General features: G+C 45.1%; 1 protein-coding gene across 2 annotated transcripts in view; it reads right to left on the bottom strand.

Moving 5' to 3' along the window:
• Nucleotides 1-643: 643 nt before the first annotated feature.
• GLRA1 (glycine receptor alpha 1) overlaps nt 644-24,765 on the bottom strand; it is a 40,038-nt gene continuing 15,916 nt past the window's right edge. Inside the window, exons 3-9 of one of the 2 annotated variants that reach the window (XM_074155580.1) lie at nt 21,006-21,073; nt 12,288-12,511; nt 7,811-7,893; nt 7,010-7,147; nt 6,271-6,485; nt 5,447-5,593; nt 644-958 (exon numbers count right to left, since the gene is read on the bottom strand). In XM_074155580.1, the coding sequence (XP_074011681.1) occupies nt 644-958; nt 5,447-5,593; nt 6,271-6,485; nt 7,010-7,147; nt 7,811-7,893; nt 12,288-12,511; nt 21,006-21,073 (1,190 nt within the window). The remainder of the gene's footprint in view (nt 959-5,446; nt 5,594-6,270; nt 6,486-7,009; nt 7,148-7,810; nt 7,894-12,287; nt 12,512-21,005; nt 21,074-24,765) is intronic. The other variant, XM_074155581.1, reaches the window with a different exon arrangement.

Here is a 24,765-nt window from a genome sequence, read left to right as displayed (position 1 = left end):
TGATCGGCAAACCCGTGACTAAAAAAAGTAAATATATAAAATAAACAACCACCCGCAGCCTCTTTCTTAAGTTTCCCTGTCTATCCAGTTTTCAAAGTGCAAAACCTAGAGAAGCATAGAATAATTTGCTTGGGGTTTTTTTTTTTCCTTTTCTTAGGGCTTTTTTTTCCCCACGTGCTTGACTGGTATGGCCTTTCTATAGCAAAAGTCAGATAAAGCGTAATTGCGGTCGTTTCTGCACATGGAATTATGAATCATTCCAGTGACTTGAGAATCTAAGCTGTTAATAGGCTAAAAAAAGGATTTTTTTTTGTTTATCTTTTTTTTTGATTGTTTTCTTTTTGCATTATAATTAAGCATGAATATATATTAATATATTACACTGCTTGGATTGCAGCTGGAGCAATCCAAACCTCCCTATGCTGTAAAACTAACCCCCACCCTGCACTCCCCAGATCAAGAGCTTTTTTTTTCTCCTCCCTGTGCCAGTTATCCTCAATTCACATGATTAAAAGTCCCTCCCAGCCCCCCTCCCCTTTTTTTTTTTAGTAGATATTGCCACATTCTTAAATTCATGCATTGCTGCATTGCTATTGCACATATATAAAGGATTGCTCGCTCCCTCCCAGCTGCTCCCCTTCCCTCACTGGTTGTGCACATCCTCTCTGCGGACAATCTTGTAGATGATCCAGTAGAAAATGTTGAAGATGAGGAATGCCATAGGGAAGCCGATGCGGGAGATCTTGTCGATCTTCTTGGCTCGCTGAATGAAGAGCTTTCGCATCTCCTCGGGGGAGCGGGACGGCGGGGGGACCGGGTTGGCTGTGTTGTTGTTGTTGGCGCCCTTGACAGAGATGCCATCCTTGGCTTGTAGGCAAGCTGGTCCCATCCCGTAGGCGGTGAAGTTGAACCTGCCTTCGCCAGCTTCGTCCTCCTGAAACAGATTCAGCATGGGACTCTACTTAAAATGAGATATAGACAGTGCACCCTCGCTATAAGGCTCTCCAATGATGGCTTCCTGCTCTGCAAGGGAAAGACACCTCTGTCATGCCCCAACCTCAGCACCCTTGGACAAACCCTCTGCTCTTGGGAGATCAGCCTTATAGAGGGGTGCCAGCTGCATGATGCACAGATGCAAATCAGGGGATTCAGGCACCCCATGGACAACAGGACTGACTTCCACCCCACCGGCATCTTTGACATACTTGTGGTACTGTGGTCATTTTTCCAATTGCATCCCCTGTTTTGCTTCTGCCTCTCCCTCCCCCCCCAGCTCCTGCCAGCACCTTCTTTGCTTTGCCTGTGCTGTATCAGCTTGCCCAGAAGGAGTGGGCTCCATGTAACTCAGGTAGTCGAGCCGAGACCTCCTACAGAGTTGCATGGATGTGCAGGCGCCGAGACCTGTCCAGGAAAAGACCTCTGCAGGCAGTGTGCAACCAGCCCTCAGCTCGCCGGCCCACAGGACCCCCCGAGCCCCACAGCCCCTCCCCACAGGACATCTTTTAGGTGAGGAATAGAAGTGCCCTTCTGTGGGTCAACGGTAAGACATGGCTGCTTGTGCTAGTTCCAATTACTGAGCAAGAAAAATAATTTATTTCCCAGTCTAAAGGCAAATGCTCATGCTGTTTTTTGGTGGAGGCCTTCTAGGTTTCTCAGAGTGATTTAGCCCTATTTTATTGGACACGAGGATGTGATAACAGGAAAAAACAAGTTTGGCCAAAGTAATACAACCAGTGAGTTGCAGAGGCAGGTTCAGAACCCCAAGTCTCATGACTACAGGTCACCCAGGCTAATTTGTTAGACCAATGGCAGTAATTATCTATTATGGAGGCTGATCCATGCTGTCTCCCCCAGCGCTGACCTGTGTCCCCCAACACTGACCTACCTACCAGCCCCTTCCCTCGCGTCCTGCCTCCCTGATGTGCCCTGCTGCCCCTTCCTCTCTTCGCTGCAGAGTGTCTTTTCTGGATGGCCCCTGTATCAAGCAGGTAGCTGCGTGGGATGGAGGCACTGTGCCAGGGGTCTGGGGTGGAGGAGCAGGAGGAAGAGCACGCTGGCATATCGGAGCAAAGCAAAACAACCCAAATAAAATCAAGCTGCCTTTGTTTTCGTTTTTTTTTTTTTTTTTTTTTTTTTTTTTATGGGAGGGTGACAAGTTAGTGAGTTGTGTGACCTACCGGGAGGTTATTTGTTTCAAAGTCCTAGCTGAGGTAAATTTGCAGGCCTTTGGATAACTATTCCCCATTCTGGTTGTGTCCCCTTGGAGTATCTCTGGTCCCTGGCAACTGAGACTTGACAATCCTCAAATGTCTTTGCCTCCTAACAATGCCTCTGCAAGGAGGCAGTGCTTTGGTCAGGGAAACTGAGGCACCAAAAATTAGGACCCAGCTGCTCTCACGGCTGGGTGATTCCAGGAGCTGAACTTTTAGTAAGAGGTGCTTTGTGAGCTGGGAGTCAAGGTTCACAGAGACTCTTCTCTTGGCTCTCTTGGAGAGAATTTTTCAGTCGAAGGGCTGATTTTCTGATGATAGGCGATGCAGGCGTTCTACTTTTCAGGTGGCCAGAACCTGCACTGCGGCTGAGGCACTGGCAGTGAGGGTGGATGGGGACCTGGAAGGGTACAGGCAGCGGGGGCCACTTCTGACCTTCCTGCTGCACTGCCAGCTCCTGCGCCGGGGGCTGCGCCTGGGGGACAGCGGGCACCAGCATCCTTCCTCTCTGGGGCATCAGGGGGAGTTTTGCAAAGGTCCCTCTCCTCCCTAACTCCTTCCCTTTCTTTAACTGGGGTCCTTTGTGCAGCTGATAATGTGTGTCTGGGCTACAACGGCCTGACTTTCTGAGATGCTCTGAGCTTATAGACCTTTTCATCATGTCTGTATTATCAGGGCTCAGGTAAAACTGCCTCTGCTCTTCTCTGGTTGGACCAACACACGTGTACTGACACACATCTGGTTTAGCCTAAATCACTAAATTCCCTAATTTACTGAATTTCTTTTCTCCTCTTATTGCCAAAGGGCCACTGGCTGTTTTCTGTGGCTGATTTGTTTTATGTGAGTGCCATATCCAGGATATAGAAGCTAATGGTGCCTTTTTCAAGGTGCTGCATCAAAGGAGACGGGCAAAGTCATCCAGCCACACTGGGCTGGCCTCCTTGGGCTGGGTCTTCAAATACACTCCAGGTGCGTCTTATGATGATGTCTTATTAAGCAAGGCTGGTCCAAAGGGGACAGTAACTCTCTCTAGCTATCACGGTCCTACATGTCCCCAAGCTTGGACCTGTCTGCCTCAGTAAATACAGACAGAGTAATGGGTTTGGAGTGAGCTTCCTAGTCAATCTTTCTAGTCTAGCCCTCCCCTTCTTCCAGAGGGAAGGAGGTAAGAGGTGGCTCAGAAACAGAAAGGGCCAACTGAAACATGCAACAGGTATTTATTGTTTTGATTGTTATTTTTTTAGAGAGGAAGAAAGACTCTTAATGATGAGAATAAGCTAGCACCTTGCATCTAACGCTTAGGAAAGTAAGAAAAGTGTCTGGATTCACTTGTTGTAATGCTAGATGGTGGCACATTGTCCGGCACACTGAGCTGTGAAGAATGTCTAGTAAGATTTGATTTGGGCAGACCTAATAAATGTGGGCATGGGCCGGTCATCTCTGTAGCTGCCTCCACCAGGACAGACCACTGCAACGTCTCACTTTTTTTTATCCTGGCGTGTCACACCTAAACTAGGGAGAGCTACCCAGACAAGTCAGGACATTGGGACAGAGCAATTAGGTTGGCTGGCAGCTGCGCTAACCCATTTGCATACTTGCAGTCAGCTCTTCGTTTTCTGATGAGCCTGCAAACCTTGTTCATTTTGCTTTTGCAAGTGTTTTTGTTTATGCTTTGTTCCAATTAAATTGGTGGGAGATTGGGCAGGGATTGTAATAGCAGCCTTGTGTTCGATGGAACATCTCTGGCAAGTATCTTTTAAACTCATCTGTATATTAGTGGCTTTTTTCTTACTGTTTTATTAACAGAGTGATCTGCATACAACAGCATGGGTCCAGAGACAGGATGCCTGAATCTAGATGAAAAGATAAGTGCAATATGAGACACCCATGTTGGGTGGTTTTAGCTTTGGCTCTATTAATCGGGCTGCATCCTCTGAATCAAAACTGCCTCTGTTGATTTTGAGATGGCAGGGTCTTGCTCTGGCCAGACAAAATCAGTGAGTGCTGATGATCTCGTCTGTTACTTCTTTTCCCTTGCGTTTGTCCAACACTTTTCATCCCTGGTCCTGACTGGGTTGGGGACAAGAGAGCATCTCCTGTTTTGCAGACAGGACAACTGAAGCAGAGAGAGGCAAATCTACAAAGAGACAGGGATTCCTCCTCCTTAGCCCCCACTGCCTCCTGGAATGGTTGAAGTTCTCCAAGCACACACTGTGAACTGCTGTAGGACAGGTTAGACCTTGGGAAAGACTTTAAATGGCTGGAACAGTGAAGCAATAGAATTGCTCTGGATGGGATGGACCACGGAGGGCTCTTTAAGATAGAGGGTAGACAAATACCTATGGGGAATATTTTAGGCAGACCTTTGTGGTCTCCTAGTGGCTTTCTTGAGATTCCCATCAGCAAAATTGTGTATTTATTATTTTTTTTCTTAGCAAATTTACTGCTTTTATTCATGCTAACTTGAGGGTAGCCTCTCACACCTGGTGCTGAAAATTACATACCACCTACCTGATTATACCAGTTAATTAAGGACAAATTTTAAGTGCCTTTGGTCTTATGATCAGTCACCTTAATGTTTCTTTCTAGTGCATCTTGTGAGGTGAAATCTTTGCTGTGGTAACTCAACCCCAAAGCTAGTAGAGTCCAGGCTGCAGGAGATGCGTGTCTATGTGAAGCATGCATGCTCGGTTTGGTGTCAGTCATGGCGAATAAGCATGGAGCAAGGCTAAGGCTGAGAATAATGCTCTTTCCTTCTGAGAGGAATTTGCAGTCAGTCTGAGAAGCAGATGCTTTTGAACACGAAGATGACAAAGACGAAAGAGGTGTCACTTACCTCCAGGCTAATGTAGGCTGTCTTGTTGGGGGATGCTGTTCTCTGACAGACATCCCTCACACCTCCCTGCCTGCCTCCCCCCAGCCCTCACTGTGTCTTCTGAAGAGGAGAACTCAGACCAGAACATTGCTGTGTGAAAACTGTTCTGTTGAGAACAAGCCTTTCAGCTTAAACCACTTGGCTAGCTAACAAAAACCAGCTTGCTAGACACCTGGGGTCAGCAGACTGTTAGAAGGGACACAATTCATTGAGGTAGCCCTGCTTTTTGATGTGTGACCCTCCTTAACACCTGACTATATACTGAGGACTTCCCTGAGGGCTAGTGGCTCGGTTTAGTTGACCATGCAGTGATGATCTGCTGGATAGATTCCAGCCATGTCCTTCATGCTTTATGTATTACCTTATGGTGCCTCCTCTTCCTTCTGAACCTGAGCAGCTCTTTGTGCTGCCGAGACACGAAGTTGACAGCAGCGTACTCTAGAAGTGCGGAGAACACAAACAGCAAGCACACAGCCATCCAAATGTCTATGGCCTTCACATAAGACACCTAGGAGTCAGAGAGAGTGACTGAGATGGGGTGGCTTCTTCACCCAAATGCCTTTTCGTTTCCCATTTTACGTGTTACTCCCAAGGTCTTTGGAAGGAGTTGATCAAGCCATGGTATGGTTGACATCAGCTCTTGGACACCACGATCTACCTCATTTAACAAGAATGTATTATCAGGCCACTGAAACTGCATCTGGGCTCTTAAGTAGCAATAATTCTACAGTTTTAAATTTATCCATGTCTTGGTTGTGATGGTTTATATGCAGGGAAAACAGTAATCCAATCTGACCACGCCAGAAGGCCTGCATAACAGGGAAATTCATTACTACTATAAAAGTATGATGGTCAAGTGGCTAAAAGCTAGAATGTAGAGTGCATATCCATGTGTGGTTGTTGAAGGGGTTTCTAATGTACAGAGCTCCCAGCTACTGGGAACTATGGTGGATCCTGGGGTGAATGCTGAATCTTAGGGGAAGTTCCGCTGCTAGTCATAGAAACCCTGCTAAAATTTTTGCAGGAGGGGACTGGAATTTGTGCTGCTTGCCCTCAAACTGGAATAGGGGGAAGGCAGCAGAATGCCTTTTGTGTTGAGCGGGAGGATCTGTGTGGTGACTTACTTATGTGCTGTCCCCAGAGAGTGCACATTTCCCTCCCAGTGAAGATAAGTGCTTTCCCTACCTTGGGCAGTGATGCTCGGGAACCAGAGCTCTGCGTGGTCATAGTGAGCACTGTGGTGATCCCCAGCCCAACACGAGCAGGTGCAGCATCCATATTGATCCAGAAGGAGATCCAGGACAGAATGACAATAAGGAGGCTGGGGATGTACATCTGGATCAAGTAATAGCCCATCTGCCGCTCCAGGTGGAAACGAGCTTCTATACAGGTGAACTTGCCTGGGAAGAATGGGAGATACATGGAAGATCACCGGTAAGGCACGGTGAGCCTCCTGTTATCAGCTATTGTCTGGGGACTTTCCTTGCATTGCCTAGAACCAGAGTCTTGTTAGAGGAGGAAATTAACAGCTGTTTCCCAGTTCTGAAATATGAATGTACAACATCAACAGAACAAAGAAAGCTCTTGGCAGGATGTCTTTTGTCGCTTAGATTTTATCTGCTGCCTTGCATCAAACACAAAAGAAAATGCTGGGAGAGAAGGTCCAGATCAAACACCCTAGAACTAATGGAAGTATTACTGGGGATAAGAGGGTTCCACACATTTGTGTCTATTAGCTTTTTATTGGCTATCTATGTATGTATTTACTGGCAACATATCTATGTGTATTTAAACATATGTTGTCCCTAGTAGGACAAGGCTTGTATCACCAGAGTGCCATCAGACAGAGCAAGAGACTCTGGCAAATGCACAGGCCTGAATTCCTCTCTAATGAATCCAGCAGCTAAGGGTAAACAGCACTGACCTGTGTTGTAGTGCTTTGTGCAGTATCTCAAGTCTTTTTCTTCTTTGAGGATAAACTGAGGCAATGTCAGCCCGTCAGCAACTTGCACAGCTCCTTTTTCTTGCCACTCGAATATGAGGTCATTCATTGTGTAGCCAACTGTTGAGAGGAGGGGACAAGCACCATGTGAAACATTAAACACTGATCTGGAAAGGGGCAGATTTGCAGAAGAGAGCTATGCTTGGAGGCAGGGACTTATCCTGGACTTCCTTGGCAATGCTGTAATGAATGGGATTTGGGTTGAGGCAGAACTGCTCATGCATGTGGTAAAAGCTGTGCTAATGATCTGCACTGGAGCTGTGATGGTGTGCAATGAATTGGCTGCAATAAAGCACATTTTTTCCTTCAATTTGGCTTGTTGAGCTGTTTACCATTTTTTTAAACTTGACCTCTTTCTCTGAATGAAGTTGTTCATCGTCTTCCCCTCCTTTGGGATAAGCACCGTGTACAAGGGGCAAATATTCATCCAGAGAGAAAAAAATCCCATTTGCAGCTGAAAATGCTTTCACCTTTCTCCTCTAAATTGAAAGGCCAATGTAAATACAAGCAAGCCAGGACTCCTCTCATGGGATCTTTTAAGATTTGGCTTCTCTAGGAAATGTCACATGTGCTGAATGAATGGAAAATCATGAGTGAGTGATTCTTGAGCAAGCCTCCAAAGAAGGCTGAACTGGGAATGGGTTGCATCTGGGGAGGGAGATGGCAAGGGAGAGGGAAAACACATCGTCTTGTCCCCAAAATGGAGGTGTGTGCAGGACTCACAGCTTTCTAACTGCATGATGCACGTCTGTACATCCATGGGGAAGTTCTTCAGGTCCATGGGGCAGGCCAGAGTCAGTGTGATCCTAAGGAGAGAAGATAGCACAAGGGAATGACAAACAGTTTGTGCTACTGATGAGGGGGTGAAGCTTCTCAGGCATCCAGTGTTGCAAACAGGCTGGTACCTTGCCCAAGATACAGTGGTGTATTGAGGGGAATGACTGACCTTTCACCTCCTCCCTGCCTGTGCTTTCACACGTGGTTTTGGAAAGCATCAGAAACACTGAGCATTTGGGTTTGTGATGTAATTCCCAACAGAGTCTCCTGCTGCAGATGGTGTTTCATTGCGATGTTGTTTTGGACTGTGCAGAACAAAGAGTTCCCACACAAATGGTTTTACTGCTTTGGTCTTCATTTCTTGCCTCAGGTTAACAACAGTTTGGATTAGCATCAAGCCCAAAACCATTCTCTGGACCCCCCAGATGCATGTCTAGAGACTGGGACTGTTTGGAAATCTTTGAACTGACATTTCTACGTCAAAAAACCCATGAATTTTAGTCAAAATCACACATTGCTGTGGGGGAAAAGAGATACTTTGGTGAGATTTTCTGCAGGGAAAATACTCAGTGGTAAGTCAATATGAACCTCTGTATCTTCCTGAATTCCTGCTGTGCCTCTTGAGACTTCCACTTTTTTCTCCCAAGCTCCATTTTCCACTAGGCGCAGGATGTATTTTCTGTGGTATATTGCAGTGCTGCCCTATGCCATGATCTATGCTCAACAAGTTTGTTTGGTTCAACAAGCTGATCTTAAATGATTTGATTCAGATAGCTAAATTCGTGTTATTTGGTTTGATGATGCTGAAAATGCTGTTCCCTGAAACATTTACATTTTTCAGCTTTTTGCCTTGATGTAGAAATAGCGGAATTTCCTGGGGGACAGGGATTGAATTTTTCTATCATCAGGACTATAAGAAACTTAGCAGGAGGGAAAGTATTTAAGTTAAAGTATGTTATGTTGGAAGAAATTCTCTGCTTGAGTTTAGAGGCATGTTGGGCCAGAAGATGTTACAGCAGAAAGAATCGACCTGTTCAAGTCTCCTCATTATGAAAGCAACTGCATTTTCTGTATTTAAACACCTTACTAGAAGAGAGTCACCACTAGCCTTTGCCCACTTTGTTTTTCTCATAGTACCTCTGACGGGCAACTTCATCTCTGATCAATCAGAGAGATAAGCCTTTAATTAGACCTTCAGACAAACCCCTTGAGAAGAATTTACTGTAAGTATCTGCCAGATGTGCAAACAGGGGCTGTGGCTGTGCCTAGGTCATGAGATGCTGAGCACATGCTGCACAAGTGTGTGCTGAGAAGGGATCAGAGAGTGAAATCCTCAAGGATGGCTTTTTGGTGACCCCAGTGTTGAGCTTGATGAGTCTTGGGTCCATGGGACAAAGTTTGCTTTTTTGTAAGTGCCTTGACTAAAGTTTGACTATTGCAAATAGTAGAAGCAAAGATCCAGTTAGAAAATGGCAGAGCTATTTCTCCTTTAGAGAAAAATAGAGGAAAGGCTATTTCTCCTTTTGGAAACTCATTGCATGTACATTGTGCTCTTCCATCATGAATGACCTCTTTCTTTTTGGTTTTCACAGGAAAATGTACTTAAAAATCCTCTTTTGTCCCAGGCTGCACCAAAAGAAGCATGGCCAGCAGGTCGAGGGAGGTGATTCTGCCCCTCTGCTCTGGTGAGACCCCACCTGGAGTACTGTGTCCAGCTCTGCAACCCTCAGCACAGGAAAGACATGGACCTGTTGGAGCAGATCCAGAGAAGGCCACAAAAATGATCAGAGGGCTGGAGCACCTCCCCTATGACGACAGTCTGAAAGTTGGGCTTGTTCAGCCTGGAGGAGAGAAGGCTCCAGGGAGACCTTATTGTGGCCTTTCAGTACTTAAAGGGGGCTTATAAGAAAGATGGAGACAAACTGTTCAGCAGGGCCAGTTGCAATAGGACAAATTAAACTAAAAGAAGGAAGATTCAGATTAGAGAAGAAGAAATTAGAAGAAATTTTTCACAATGAGGGTGGTGAAGCACTGGCACAGGATACTCAGAGAGGTGGTAAATGCCCCATCCCTGGAAACATTCAAGGTCAGGTTGGACAGGGCTCTGAGCAACCTGATCTAGTTAAAGAAGTCCCTGCTCATGGCAGGGGGGTTGGACTAGATGACCTTTACAGGTCCCTTCCAACCCAAACTGTTCTATAAAAAGAAACCTAAATTTTCATTTGGAAATGAGGGAGATAAGAAAATTCTTTTTTTAAACAGTGGAAGTTTTTGCCTTGAAAACAGTGATGAGCTCAGCCACATTGCTCCATGTCCCCTGCTGAGTCATTGCTCTGTTTTGCAGAGCAACCCCAGGGCTGGGGTGACCCAGTATTCCCCCTCTGTGCTCCTGCAAAAACACCACCTGGAAAAGGACTCTGCGCCCCATGCACTGCCAAGTTGCAGGTGGCAATTTACTACATGCCTTTTTTAGAAGTAAAGAAATGTGAGGTTTCCACATTCAGTCAACATGCATGGCAATTCTCTTACTGTTTTGGCCATCAGGAATCTGGTCTTTGGACTGGAACCACCTTGATGTTTGATGGAGTCTGTCTACATTGCAGCACTGAGCTGTTTATTTTCCACTTTACAGCTCCATGCTGCTTTTTCTTCCCCGTGGCTGCCACTGGGAGCTGCAGCATCAGATGGGGAGAGAGCGTACCTTAGGCAAATTTACATTATACATGAGGTAAAAAAGTCTTCAAGATAGAGTTAAACTTTCCCTCTTTAAGCTCATGAAGCTTGATCTTAATTTCATTGGTTTAAAATAAAGAGTGGATGGGGTTGGAAGGGAAGTGAAGGCAGGGAATACATTGGTTTCCTGGGGGAAATTCAGTGCAATTAGTTCAGCTTCACTGATGGATCTAGCTATAAAGGGATAAATGGAAAGAGTTATGCTGAGACAAAGCCATGGAGCTCTACTTAGCAGTTTCCCTAGTTTTTTTGTCAGGAAATGCCGCAGCTTTTAAAACATAGTTTTCATGGGCTTCTACTAGTTTTCACGTAGTACGGCTGGTTTTAGGCTTGTGCTAGTATCGTATGTCAAGTAATTTTATATTAGGGTTAAGGAATCTACTAGTGTGGCGCAGAAGTCCTCGGACTGGGAAAAGTAGAGATGAGATAGATTCCTTCCCAGACCAACCCTCTGTCTCAATATGCTTTGGCTAACACCTTCCTGGTTATTAGTTTTCTACCTGTTGTAGAAACAGCAGCAAGTGGTGACCATCTGGTTGAAATACCAACATCCCTCTGCTCCAACATGGATTTAACTACTGACATAAGGAGGCATTTCCCACCCTCCCTTTTTCACTTAAATTTTTTCTCTCCCTTCTCCAAATAAAACTGTTTCTGAAAATAAATTTCCTAGGCATAGCTTTGTTTTAAGCAGGTCTTAAAAACAGAGCTACCTGAGGGTATGAAAGTACCCCCAGCTGTGCAGTGGTTTCTGTTGTCCCAAAAGCAGCCCAGTTCATGGCGTGTGGTCTCCATGCCTTTCAAAAGCACCATTCTTCAAGATCCTGACTTCTAGAGTAAGGCATGAGGCACAGGAAAATTTGTCTCTATATCAAGCTCTTCACTGGTGTGTGAAATGGTACTTCCAGGCTGCCTAGTCCTTTTGGATGGGCATCTTCTGTAACCATGAAGAAAAATAATGAGTTTTCTCACGCTTTCTTTTAAAGGGAAGCTACTAATGCAAAATTACGACTGAAGCTCAGGGAGCTGGTGGCAGTTTCTCAGAAGGAGTCCACACTTTTGCCAACCTCTACTTCTTGGGGTGACTGGAGAAAAACCTCTTCCCTTATGGCACATTACTCTGCTCCCACAAGGGCATCCTTAGACATGCAAACAGGGAACTGTATACCTCACTGCTTTTAAGCACAGGTTAATGTTGGATATAGAAATCCAGATGAGGGAGCTGGTTAGTGACCATTTTCTTTCTTTTAGTTCCTATAACTGTATGTAACAAAAAAAAAATATTGTAACTATATTGGTCAGGGAAATAAGGATGCGTTTCGCTTTTCAGTGATATTTGTGTGAAGGATTCTGCCCCAGAAGGAGGATGACACACTGGCACAGGCTGTTTGCAGAGGTCATGGGGTCTCCATCCGTGAGGTATTTCAATTTGGCCAGACAAAACCACAGCTGACCTGAGCTGTTGTTGTCAATCATCAGGACACATTTGCATGGGAGACCTCCAGAGTCCCTTCCCACCACACTGCTATGACACTGTTAATTGTATGATCTCCCGCATTAAAAAAGCCTCAATTTCTTTTATCCAAGGGCATGCTCAAAGTCTTCACTTTCTCATATTATGCTTGAACTTTGGGATTTTAGCTCTGACCTCCCCAACCTTGGTGGGGCTCTTCCCATTGAGTCACCTCACCTGATGCTGTAGAGGACATTGCCATTTCTGGAGATCCTCAGAAGCTTGTTGTCTGTGGTAATCTCATGGAAATGGGCCCCTTTCTCATTAGCAAAGAACAAGTCAGGCTTCCAGATGGAGTCCAGCATAGAAGGGTCCAGGTCCAGAGAGTCGTCAGGGTATTCATTGTATGCCAGCCGTGGGTCATTCCACTGCTGTCTCAGGAAGATGTTCACCCTGTAATCCTGCACGGTGTAAAAAGGGAGCAGAGAAACACAGTTAGTGCTCAAAGCAGGCTGAAACCACTGAGAACTGGGGAGCATGTTCTAAAATCATTCTCAAAACCAAACCATGTCTAGGCCTATGTTCCCAAGCTACGGCAAGCTTTTTTGGCATTATTTCTCAAGGAACTGTTGTTATTTTTAGCTCAGTAGCTTACAGCTATCTCACAGCACGAGCAGCTGCCTGTCCTTACATCCCTCCGTCACAGCAATTGTCAGCTGTGTGTGAAGTGTCGAGACCTCTAGTTTGAACCCTGGGGCTGGAGAAGTGATGTTCAGTTGTGGAGGTTGTAAGGGCTGGTGTCAGTGGGATAACTGTTGCAGAGGATTAAGGGAGAAAGGACATTGAAGCCAACTTCCTTCCAGTTTTGAATCATCCCATATTGTGACTATCTATGGTTCCTCCAGACTTGTAAAAAGAAAAGGCACAGTGAGACAGGCAGTCTCTGGAAGGGATATTCCCTGTGTATCCACTAATATAAGGGTAACTCAGATGAACTGATGAGAACAGCTGCCCTTGGTAGGAGTATGTGAACAGGGGAGGGATGTGCATGAAGTCTGGTCTCCTAATCCTAAATTGAGTGTTCTGGGTTCCCCTTGCTCATGTCAAAATGCCATAAATGCTACAGATTTAATAGGATTGCCATCTTCTTTAATTGAAGCTAGTCCCCCAGCACTATGCAGGATGATATCTGCCTCATCACTGTGTCTTACAGCTCTCCTGAGTTCCCCAGGCCAAGGCTGGCTGCTGAGGTCGAGCTCAGACACTCTCCTGGACAATTAAAGGCAGTTTCTGTCCTCTCTGTCTGACCGATAGCTTCCCAGGGTGATCTGTGTGCCCCTTTTCTGCTGAATTTCACATAAGAAAGTGAGCCAACAAATTGAAATGGAGAGAGGATGTGCCAGCTATCAGGAGAGGGATAAAAGCTCCATGTCCATAAATTAATTGACATTTTCTAAGTATAGAGGCAGACTGCATCAGAAGAGCAGCACATAATAAACCAATTTCACTGCCCTGGCCCAAACTAATAGTTGCTATCATGATTAAGGGTTTCATCGGTGCCTTTCTAATACTAATGTACTTTGAAGACTTTTATTAAGAGACAATTAATGGACATGCTTGCTGGTATCTAATACCTGCTGCAGGCACTAGGACCTTTCTTCCAGTGAGACTATTTGGCACATCTGAGGGGATCTCCCTGACTCTGCCATCAGGAGAGTTCTTTCCATCTGGAGAACACAAAGCTCTAGAGTTAAAAGGTGCATGTGGAGTGGAATCTCTCTGATGTTGCTGGCTCGAATGCTTGCTTGACTGTGAACCTACAGCCTCTTGTCCAAGAGGACATGACTCTTGTGGAGCCCAGTCACACAGGAGGCTTTGGAGAGGATTGTGTCTGGGTGCTTTGTTGTTTTGGATGGGGCAGTTCATAGCCAAGCCCATGGTCTAGAATCTGTTTCAAACAACTTAGTGCCATCTGCATCCTCGGAGCACAGAAGCTGCTAATGACATTAATGATTGTGACAACAGCAAATGGACCAAGGACTTGATGCTAAAAGAAGCACCCTTCTGAACATGAAAAAGAGTTGCAGCACTATCTCCTTCTGCTAATATTCCAAATGTCACCTTCATAAGTCCTAGCGGGTCCCTCTGACTTAATTATTCGTTTCTGTCAACCCTGTACAATGTGTCTTGAGAAAAAGTGAATAGCTGTGGACAGCTTAGACCCAGGTCCTTAGCACAGCAGGACTAGCCGACCATGCAAACCTGAAAAAGGAAAACAACCCTGAATCTTCACTTCCCATGGTACGCAGCAGCTCCCTGAACAGCTTGTATGCTTTCAGTTCTCCCTTTTCTGTGTGTAAAGATCTGCAGCCATTGCAGTCAGGGGAAATCAATGTCACTGACCTAATAGGTAGAAAGCAAAAGGTTGTTTTGCTTATTCAGCTACAAATAAGCTGGATGCTAGCAGGTCAGCTGCAGGTGGGGGCTTATATCATGTACAACACGAATTAAACTCATGTTTGGAAGAAACTTCAGTGGTAGCTGCCCAGAAGTGTTCTCAGCCTGATGGAGTGTGGAAGGGGGGTGGAAATGGAGCCAATCTCCCTGCAACAGCTTGTGTTGCTGCGGATAAGTTTTGTTGCTGGAGTAAATTCACTGCTTCAGCTCCAAAACTTGCCAAAAGAAAAGGAAAGGGTGAGAAAAGATGTGTAGTATGGTTTACATTGCCACCACAACAGGCATAAGAGGCCATAGACAGAATGACTGCCATAGTCTTTGTCGCCATGATGAGGGATCTTAATCACATGCTTATGGGCCAAATTAACTTCTTATAGTAGATGGCTGTGAGCAGGTGCCTCCTATCTCATCTCCAGAGACCAAGTGTCCTGTACTCATGTCCTGTGTGGGAACAGTCCAGGAGCATGTCGTGGATGTGTGGTGTGAGAGACTGCACTACCTCCATCCAGGGGATGGGCAGCACTGTGGTGAGTAACTCCGGGGTGTGCTATTCCTTGTGGTCCTCCTATGGAGACAAGTGTTTGCAGTGGATATTTTTTGGTTTGGAATACGGGTACCTGAGCATTTATGCTGTGATATAAGAAAAGCAAGGCCAAAAAGACATAATACGTGCACTGAATGTAATTATCTGGCTTTGCCATTTTATGGCATTAGTTTTTTGCCTATCTCTGTGTGTGTGTGTGTTTATTAAGATCTTCCTTTTCAGTGGGTTTATTCCACAGTCCTGGCCTGGGCACCGGGAACAGTTGTTTCCTCCTAGGTGCCTTTTCCCTTATGACACACGGCTGCATTGCACTGCAGTATTGAAGGTGCCCAGCAGCCGTTTAGACTTCTTATGTTGAGGCTTATTTGAACATAAATGTAAACTCAAGCACTGTACCTGCAAAGTGGACAATGACACTGCCTGAGGAGCCAGCAGAAGGCACGGAGAGCAAGTGGAGTATGTCTGTGGCTGTGACATAGCCTAAGATAAAGGTTACGGTATTCCGTACCAGCTAAAGGATCCTGTATGTTGAAAGCTTTGTGCTTAGGCATTGGAGTCAAGCTGAGAGGTGATGAGCCGAACAACACTCTTTTGTTGGCCACCTGGAGGTATACAGTGTTTCTCCTGGATGCTGTTGTCTGAGATCTTAATTAGCATCACCAAGAAGTCCACAGTTATTCCTAAATGATAGACAGAATGGACCAATTTCTGATGTGAACTTTCAAGAAGAAAAAAATTGTTTTACTGGGGCTGCAAACTCAGCAAAAGAAATATCTCATTCTCCGTATCCTTCTTATCACTTGAGATGCTCATTTGTGTGCCAATCACATCCAGACATTGATTATCTTGTGCAGCCTGTTCTTCTGACTGGCTTGGGAGTGGAGAGCAGCAACTCTGTGTTGTGAAGGCATTCAGGAGCTTTGCAATTTGGCACAAAGCCATTTTACTCCCAAGGGGGAAATGACACAGGGCAGGAAGAAAATAACTGAAGTGATCAAAGTATTCCAATTTGATAATGCTGAAATGAAATTCTGCTTAGTGGCCTTGCAAGGAGCCAAAGAAATGGAAGATCATTTCAGACTGTTCCTTCCCAAGGTACCACAGTCTTGGCATCTGATGATGAGCAAGCGGATGAAAGTGGCGGCAGGCTGGAGGTAGCGTTGTGAAGAAGGGATGGAGGCTGTCAGGAAACTCAGTAGGTTTCAGCCCCTGACTCAGGGGTCCTGTCAGATCAGCCTCTGCACTGAACAGTTTTGGTGAGAAGCTTCACTTTGATAGGTTTACGCTTTGCTGATGGAAAAAACCCAGGGTAGAGACTGAAATCCCTCAGGAGAGTATTCTGTTATCCCACCCGGACAGCAGAGCACAAGGGCTTTTATTGACATTGAGTTCATTCTCTAGAAAGGGAATGAATAAACACTTTTAAGGCTACTTGCCCTGCAAATGATCATTACAACTGACTGATTGCAAAAAAATAAACACACTGTGAATGGACCTTGGAAGGGTTAATAAGGGACCTTGTTACCTTGCCACAGCTGTAGCCAAGTAGCCAAATTGAAGCCTGGTGTGAAAGCCACAGCTGGGCTGAGGGGAGGAGGTGCTGTGAATAGTAGTTGTATCGGAGGTGCTGCTGAGGAGGAGGTGGTCTGCTGCTTGAGGAAGGTAGGCATGTGGTGAGGGATGGGAGCAGTATCCTGGTGTTTAATATGTGTGGATTTTTTTGTTCTGGAATCCAAAACAGGAAGTTTTTCTGGCTCCCCCACTACAAAAGGAGGGGAAAGTGTATTCCTCTGGGTCAAAGATGGGGCTGCTGGGTGTGGGGAGGGTAGGCCACTGTCCTGGATTATAAGTTTAGGAATTTAGTAGTGAGGACTTGTTCTTCAGCTTGTTTTTTTTGTGTCCTTGTATTTGAGTTGTACAGTCCCATTTCATGGCTTTTTTTTTTTTTTTTTTTAATTCCCTCCTCTAATCAGTGCAAAGACAAACTTCACCCACAGAGATGGCCAAAACGCTGCAGGTCTAATGTTGAAACTGCATCAGATTGTGAGGTGTTGTGAAAACCATTTCATTTTGTGTTGTGTGACTTGTTACTTGCTTATCATCTCTGTGGGACTGATGGCTGGTTTTAAGAATGACTGACTGCAGAAAATTGAGCTCAAAACTTAGCCTTTGCTAAAGGCTTTGTGCTTCGATACTTAAGTCTTTTGCTGACCTTGGGGTGAGCGGGCCCAGTATTAAATGTGACCCATACGCTTCATCAGTCATATTTGCTATCTGCTGCAGTGGCCTGTGAGGCCGGAGTGAATTGCTCAGTCGGTTTTGCAGGATGGTTTGTTATCTCGTTGGAAAGCTCATATACAGATGTCTCTGAACAAGTATTTAACGTTTGGACAGTTGCAGCCTCCAGCTACTCCTGTCCTTAGGAGATGCTGGGAGACCAATTGTGGCTGTGTTGCAGCTGGCTGGAAGGTTACGTTTGGTTTGCTCTTTTCAGATGGCATAACTATGGCATGAAATCAGCAGAAATAAATTTGCATATATACACTGCATCTAGAGGAGCCTGGGCTGGCTGTTTTGTAGTTTCCTTTCTTTTACACTCTCTTCTTTGCTGCATGTGGGTCCTCTTTAAAACATGGGACTAGGAGCAGTCATCTTGAGCATTGAGTCCAGCTCCTGGCAACTCTAGGTGATGATATAAAAATAAATTCCTCATGCTCCATGTGACTTCACTGTATACCAAATGTTCCTCACTCCCTAAGTTAGTGAGAGATAACTAAGTCTGCAGCTTCCATTGGAAGAAAGATCAAGGGCATCACTTAATTCCAACATTGCAGTTATAGCAGGAAATCTGTTAGATAAAATGCTCGGATAATCCTACCAGTTGCCTCATGCTACAAAGAAAAGCTAAAGCTGGTGCAATTTATTCACTTAAAACCGATACACTGTTCCCTAAGTGCTTGACTCCTGTTTCCTTTTGAATGAAGAATTGGTAGCTTTGCTGTAGGTTTCCTGCAGTGGTATAGCTGGGGGAAGGTGCTTATGCTTTTGAAGAACAAAAAGGGATTAAACAGCTTGTGGCTGGGGGTTGCCTGGTGTTTTTAATAAAAATAAGTGAATAGAGTGGATGCATCTTGCGTTTTTCTTGTGAAATCCCTTGCTGTTAGATGTGCTATTGCAGCAATGCTTTGGGACAGAAGGAGGCTGTCTGTACTTGTCTGGCTGTTGTAGTTGGTAATATCTTTCCCCTTGAAGTACTTACTGGGTTCACAGGGATGTGTTCCCAATCACAAGTTCCCTTGTCCTTATTGCTGACTGCAAGTGATGCTGATGGATATAAGTGATGAGCCACAATCTAACATAAATCTACAATAAATGTCCAATCAGTTATGTGCACCACTAGAGGTTTTTGTGTTGGATGTCCAGTTCTGTAGGATGCTTAAAGAAGTTTACTTTCCTTGCTCTAAGTCAGCTCTGCTTTGGGGAATTCAGTTTGTTGGATGACTTTGTCTTTTATTTTTTTATTTTTTTCCTCTTCTTCCCTCTACCCTTGCAACAGTTTTCAGGTCTCCATGTCTTAACCATTCACACCCAGTTTTTCTAATCCTCTGCATGGTGACCTCATGATTCATGCTCATTTGTGAGATTCAGGCAGTGTAAACTTAAATGGTAGCAGTGGTATTTTCTGTAAAAACCAACAGCCCCACTATGGAGATATTTTAACACCTTCTCTAATTGCATGTGTGGTATCCATAAAAACCTGTGACTCTTCTCCTGCAGGTAGTATTGCAATAGGAGTCAAGTGTGAGAAGCTGTAGTACTTGGAACCTGAACCTGGCCAGGCTTAAGGTTCTTCTTTCTTAGTGTTGTTCTTTCTCTTTTGGCCAGTGAAGCGGCTTGGGGAGTGTTACCATCATCAGTCGCAGGGCTCAATGACAGACTACTGCTTGCTTTATAACAAAATGTTGAATTGCCTCTCTTCACCCTGCAAGATTTCCCGCGCTGCACATGGCTATTTGATCACTGGTTTTAATTCAAAGTAGTTGTGTTTGTCTCAAACTCATTTTAGGACAGGACCTTCTGCCCCTCCCAGAAACTGTGGTGGGGAGATGACACTGTCTGTTTGACCTGCTGCCCCCTCAAACAGTGGGGAGAGACTGGCTTCTCTGCAGAGTAAATTCCAGGTCAGCCAATCCCAAAGACTGCTCCATCTTGCTGGGCTCTCATTTTTAGATGTTTCAGTACCTGTGTTGCTTGTGTTCTCATCAGCGTTTACAAGCAGAATTGCTGTCCCCGAAGAAGTGCATTATATTAGGTTGTGTGCAGTGCTGCGTCAGCCTGACATCTGGAAGAGCTTGTCAGAGCTGGCTTGGGTATTTCTAGACAAAGCAATGTGCCCGGAGGGTGTTCTTGGGTTCCCATGGGAATTTTTTTTTCTATGGAAGATAGACTATGAAATGAGCGGCATCTGGAGAGGAGAGCAAATCCCTGCAGCGTGTCTTAGAGGTGAACTGTGTATATCTCTCTCTCTCTCATGGTAGTCTATGTTAATTTTATAGAGCATCCTGCTTACAGAGGTCCTGTGGCATCTTGGCATGACTGCTCTAATGCATCTTGCAATGTAGGACAGACGGATTGAAAACCATGTCATTGTAATGTGCTCTGTATGCTGCACAGGGATCCCTTGTGGGCCTGCCCTCTCCTTTGCACTCTGTGGATTGTCTCTGCTGGAGTGTGTAGGAACACAGTATTTATTGCCTGTAACACTAAAGGAAGCATCCAATAAAATAGTACATTAGGAACAGATACATATTTTGGGTCTAGTTCTTTCTCTTTTGCTTTATATACAGATGAATCCATGAATACACACTTCTACAAACCCTGACAAATTCAGCAATCCAACTATGAAATGTGTTTCTTTGTGCTTGGACAGAGTAACAGGGTTTTTTTCCTACTACTGGAACTGAACTGCCCCCAACTCCAAACATTTCCAGAAGAATGGTATAAATAGTAGTGTCAGAAGAGATTTATAACCCCAGGTACGTGGCTGTTGATCTCCTCTGACAGTGGTGTGCATTATAAGTAACTTGTTAAAGTCAATGGGTGTGATCTATATGTAAAATCTGTAAGATCCTGCCTGAACGTACAAAACACCTGAAGCTGGAGTCTTGCATTCCTCATTCAACGTTTTTCTAGAGAAAGAGTTACCAAGCAGTAATTAAACACCGCGTTTCTGGATTAGCTTTAATTAGCCCAGAGGTAAGGCACTGTACCTCCAGAGTTTTCCTTTGCTGTTCACTGATTATGTCACAACCAATCTTTAATAGTTTTCAGATGGAGCAATTATCTCTTGTTCTAGCAATTCTCTCCTCCTAGTGTCTTGCCAATTAGATTCAGCTTTTAGCTATGTTTATGAACTTTGTCTGAAGTGAGTCTTAACTTGCAAATATTGGTTTTGTCTTTTTTTTTTTAAGTAAAAATTTTTGTCTAACAGAAATATATCTCCAAGAAAATAATCATGTAGTGATTCTGTTAATCTTTAGGAATCTGAAATCCGATGTAGACTGAATTTGAGTCCAGTTGATTTCTCCTCACTTAGTGTTGATTCAAACTCCTGGATTTATATGCACTTAAACACAAAGTATCTGCAACTGTCTCTGAGTTTGGAGCCTTAGGCAGGTCTTCAGAAAAGACTACTTGTTTCCTTTTCTGACCTTTATACTTTGCCTGTGGAGTGTTTTCATAGAGATGCAGATAGAAACTGTGATGTTCAACTATGGGCTGTGCGAGTCTTGTATGTTGACCATGAACTTACTCAAAACTGAGGTAAACCTTGGGAACACAGAGACAGTATTTTCCTCTGGCCACACTAAAGAGGGGAGGGTGGTGCTGTGTTTGCTGGGAGTGCAATGAGGCTGAGCCAGTAGCGGAGCAGCTGTGCTGTGATTTTTACTTACCATAGTCGTTTCTGCAATCGAACCAAAGCTGTTGATGAAAATGTTGCAGCTGACATTCACTGGTGGCCCTGCATGACAAATACAGATTGGAACAGCAGTTCACTGTGTGCTTATAAGACAAAGTGTTTCCACTCTGTAGTATTAAAACCTGTTGTGGGATCAGGGTGACTGAGGGGTGAGTGTGGGAATGAGGTCTGGTCTTGGTTCTGGTGCCAGTTTGACATCAGACAATGCTCTTGATCTGCCTCTGTTCCCGGGTTTGGGAGAGTGTTTATATATCTCTTCTGTGAACCATTTTGATGAAAAGGAATAGATCACAGGCAGGACAGCTTTTTAGATATCTCTGCATTGCTCTGTGGGTGCTAAGCTCGCCTTGAATGTGATAGCAATGTATCCCAGAAAAGAGCGGAGAGACTATTGACAGGCCCTCTTGTTTAGAGCTCTATACTTCTAAAATACTCATTTAAAGCATCTGAATGTTTCTGAACTGGCACCATATGTTCCCTATGGAGCCAGTGCAGCACAGTGTGCTGTAGGGATCAGGCTGAGTAAAGGAGCAAGTACCCCAGGTGATAATGGTGGCATCTGCTACGGGTCATAGCTGGACAGGCGACTTCAGGGCTCTATCGGCAGAAAATCTCTGACTGTCCTGTCTTGGGAGAGGGTACTCCCAGACTCTGGGCCATGCCTCTCCTGGGCTTTATTTGCTTTGAGACTGAAGCTTTGCTTAACCTTAGCCATATTAGAAAAGTTAAGGGGCCACGAAAGGAGAGAAGTGAGAATTAAGGGATGAAAAGATTGTGGTTAAAGGCCATGGGGGTCAGTTTGTTTGTGTGGTACCAGTGCCCAAATGTATCAGTATGACTGGAAGTGGATCACAGTATTGTCTGGCAAATCTGAGGTGGAAATGTTGCATTTGCACTGAGGGAGATGCCAAGAGCTGCAGTTCAGCACAAAGCAAAAAGCTGGAGAATGTTTTGGAACCAGAACCACATCTGGTTCCTGGCAAACCAGTGGTGTGCCCACGTATAGTGAGAGGATTTCTGTAGAGCCTTAAGGGGAGGGGAAAAGTTAATAGGGTCTCTGCTCTGGGGGCTTCTAAAGGGCCTGCTACTGGTGCTGCCTATGTGTGGTGGAGAAAGGTAGCCCCGGCAGAGAGCAGAGGAACCTCCCCAGGAACTAAGGTGCCCCTTTAACACGGGGGAATTCATCTCATATCATCCCTGTGACAGATGCTCTTGGGAAGGTAAGATCTGTGGAAGAGTGGATTTTTAGATTATTCCCCAGTCCTTTATGGAGATGAGGATGGCATCTGCATTTCAAACACTGCCTGATGTTTGGCTTCACTCAGGGGGTGATGCTTGCCCGTTAAGGCCACATCTGCAGTCTGGCAGCTGTTGCAAGATGAAATAATTGGGGTTGGGGGAGGAATGGCCTTAACGAGAGGCTTGTGCCTCTAATCAGTGCAAGCTTCCTCCTGTGTGGAAATTAATGGAATTTCCTGATTACTAAGTAACATTTGGAGCTTGGTTTGCTCCTCTTCCCTTTCCTCCTCTCCTGCTTCAGTCTCTTCCGAAACTTTGTGCCTGTCCTCTGGGGGAGTAGGATTGCAGTGACGTAACAGCAACGCTCTCTACGGCTAGGATCTTCTTGGTACGAGTCCCAGACAATCCAAGCAGGCTGCTGTCTAACCAGCTCCCAGACAGCCCTTTGCCAGCGTGGCAGCAGCTCACTTACTGTTCAGTCTGTGCCGTTCTTCCAGACTGTTAAACATAGGCACGGGCTAAAATATCAAGTACAAAATGGTGTCTGTCTTTTTTTGTTTTCCCCCCACTTCGCTAACTCCTCTTATCTAACAGGCTTGGGAAGTTTATCCAGCAGCTGAAAACACACATTTGATTATGTTTAGTACTTGTTTTATATCCCTTTCCTAGTGGTCCTGTTGAGCTTGGGAGTAAGAATTTTTTTCACTGGATCCATCTCATGAACCATATAGAAGGTCCATGTGCATGTGATTTCCCTTCCCAGAGGGCACAGCATAAGAAAAACACTGAGCTGCCCTCCTGGATGGCTGCATGTGCTCATGCCTCTGACATGCATGGAGGGTTTTGGCCCTGCTCTTCCTCATCCCGTGCTGATGTGCTCTAGCGAAGCTGAGTACGGGATGATCTTGTCCCAGTATGTGTGAAGAAGACTGTCTCCTTGGGGCAGCTCAGCTCTTGCTGAGGCACCATGCTGTTTCCACTGTGTCCAAGAGGAGTTCTGAGCAGTTTTCAGGACTTTTTTATTTTATTTTTTTTTTTTAGTTAGTGAAAGACTCCAGAAACTTCCCTGCCTGCCATTGAAAAGTGCCACCTGTGCGGTGGGATGCAGCTGTGAGGGAATATAGTTCTTCAGCAGCAGGGTTAAGGGTGACAGGTTCCTTGTCCCTTGCCTGCCAGGGCCAGCTCTGTCCCTGTCTGGGTCACTGAGTTCATCCTCCAACTTAAAGCAAAGCCTAAATGCTTCTTCCTTGTTCTCAGAATGTGAATCCCCAGCTAAGTCCAGACTACAGCATTTACGGAAAAGCTGCAATCTTCTTTTTGTTAATCTTACCCTCCCCAAAAATCAATCTGATATGCATCTTTGGTATTATTTTCATTTAGATCTAAGCCATTAAAATGCCCTTATGAGTTACTGCAGTTAATTTAAATGACATGCTTTGAGAGCTACAACCCCAAGCTCTGTAAAACACCTCCTATGCCTCCCATATAAATTGGAGGCTGATTTATGTGTGGGAGGCTAAGCCAGCAAAACTGCCCTGTGGGGAAGGTGTAGTTCATTGAAATAAAACTGAAATTAAATTATCTCAAATAAAAATGCAATACAGCTGCCTTCAGCAGCAAGATAATGTATACATTTCATTAAATATTAAAGTTTAATTTCTTTTGTGTGTGTGCATAATTTAGTAGTAGGCAGGTTTATAGGGTGGGTTTTTTTAAGTCTTTGTGATTTGGATAAAGACAGCGTTGTTTTCTGCTGCCTAGTTGATTACTAGGACATAAGCTTCCTATGTATCTTTGGGTTTAAAAGCCCAGAATAGAGCTTACTGCTTGAAGCTGGATGGCAGGTGCTGTCACCATGATTAATGGGTCCTGGGAACATATGTGAGCATCGCCAGTGACTCTTTGGGGCGAGGAGTAATTGGTGGTAGAAAACAAAAGAAGTGAATGAAGTGAGCATTGAAGAGGCCTGGGCAGTGGCTGAGAGGGGGCAGGTCCCACTTTATCTCTGGGTGTGAATCAAGGGCAAAGAGCTCAGTTAAAGAGAAAACAGACGAAAAATACTCCATAAAGCCTACCCTTGTTAGAAGAGGTGTTCTGAGGAGCAAAGAAAGAGGTTCCGTTGCCTCTTCCAAGGCCTGCTTCAACACTGGTTGGCTGCTGGTGAGTACAGGGTGAACTGGGGAAATTGGGTGTGAAACGCAGCTGTTGCGATGGACCTGTGCTGGGCACTGGCTTGAGAGCCCCCCCCTGTGATGGGGGACAGTGATAGGTCAGACCTGCCTCTGGCATCTCCCTGAATTCCTCTGGATCTGATGGGAGAGACTCCTCTTGGCTTCAGTGGGTGTAAGGGGGAGCATTACCCACTATTAGAAGGTGCTGTGGGCAGCAATTTAGGGGAAAAGTTGAATTTTTTTCTCCCAGTCTGCAAGAGGTTCAGCTCCCTGCTGGTCACCATTTGGTTTGGCAGGATCCTCAATCCCTATATTGAAGTGTTT

The sequence above is a fragment of the Numenius arquata genome, chromosome 11 (genome assembly GCF_964106895.1).
Source record: "Numenius arquata chromosome 11, bNumArq3.hap1.1, whole genome shotgun sequence".
Lineage (NCBI taxonomy): Eukaryota > Metazoa > Chordata > Aves > Charadriiformes > Scolopacidae > Numenius > Numenius arquata.
Note: the sequence above shows the minus strand (reverse complement) of the source record. Positions and strands in the feature narration are given on the sequence as shown.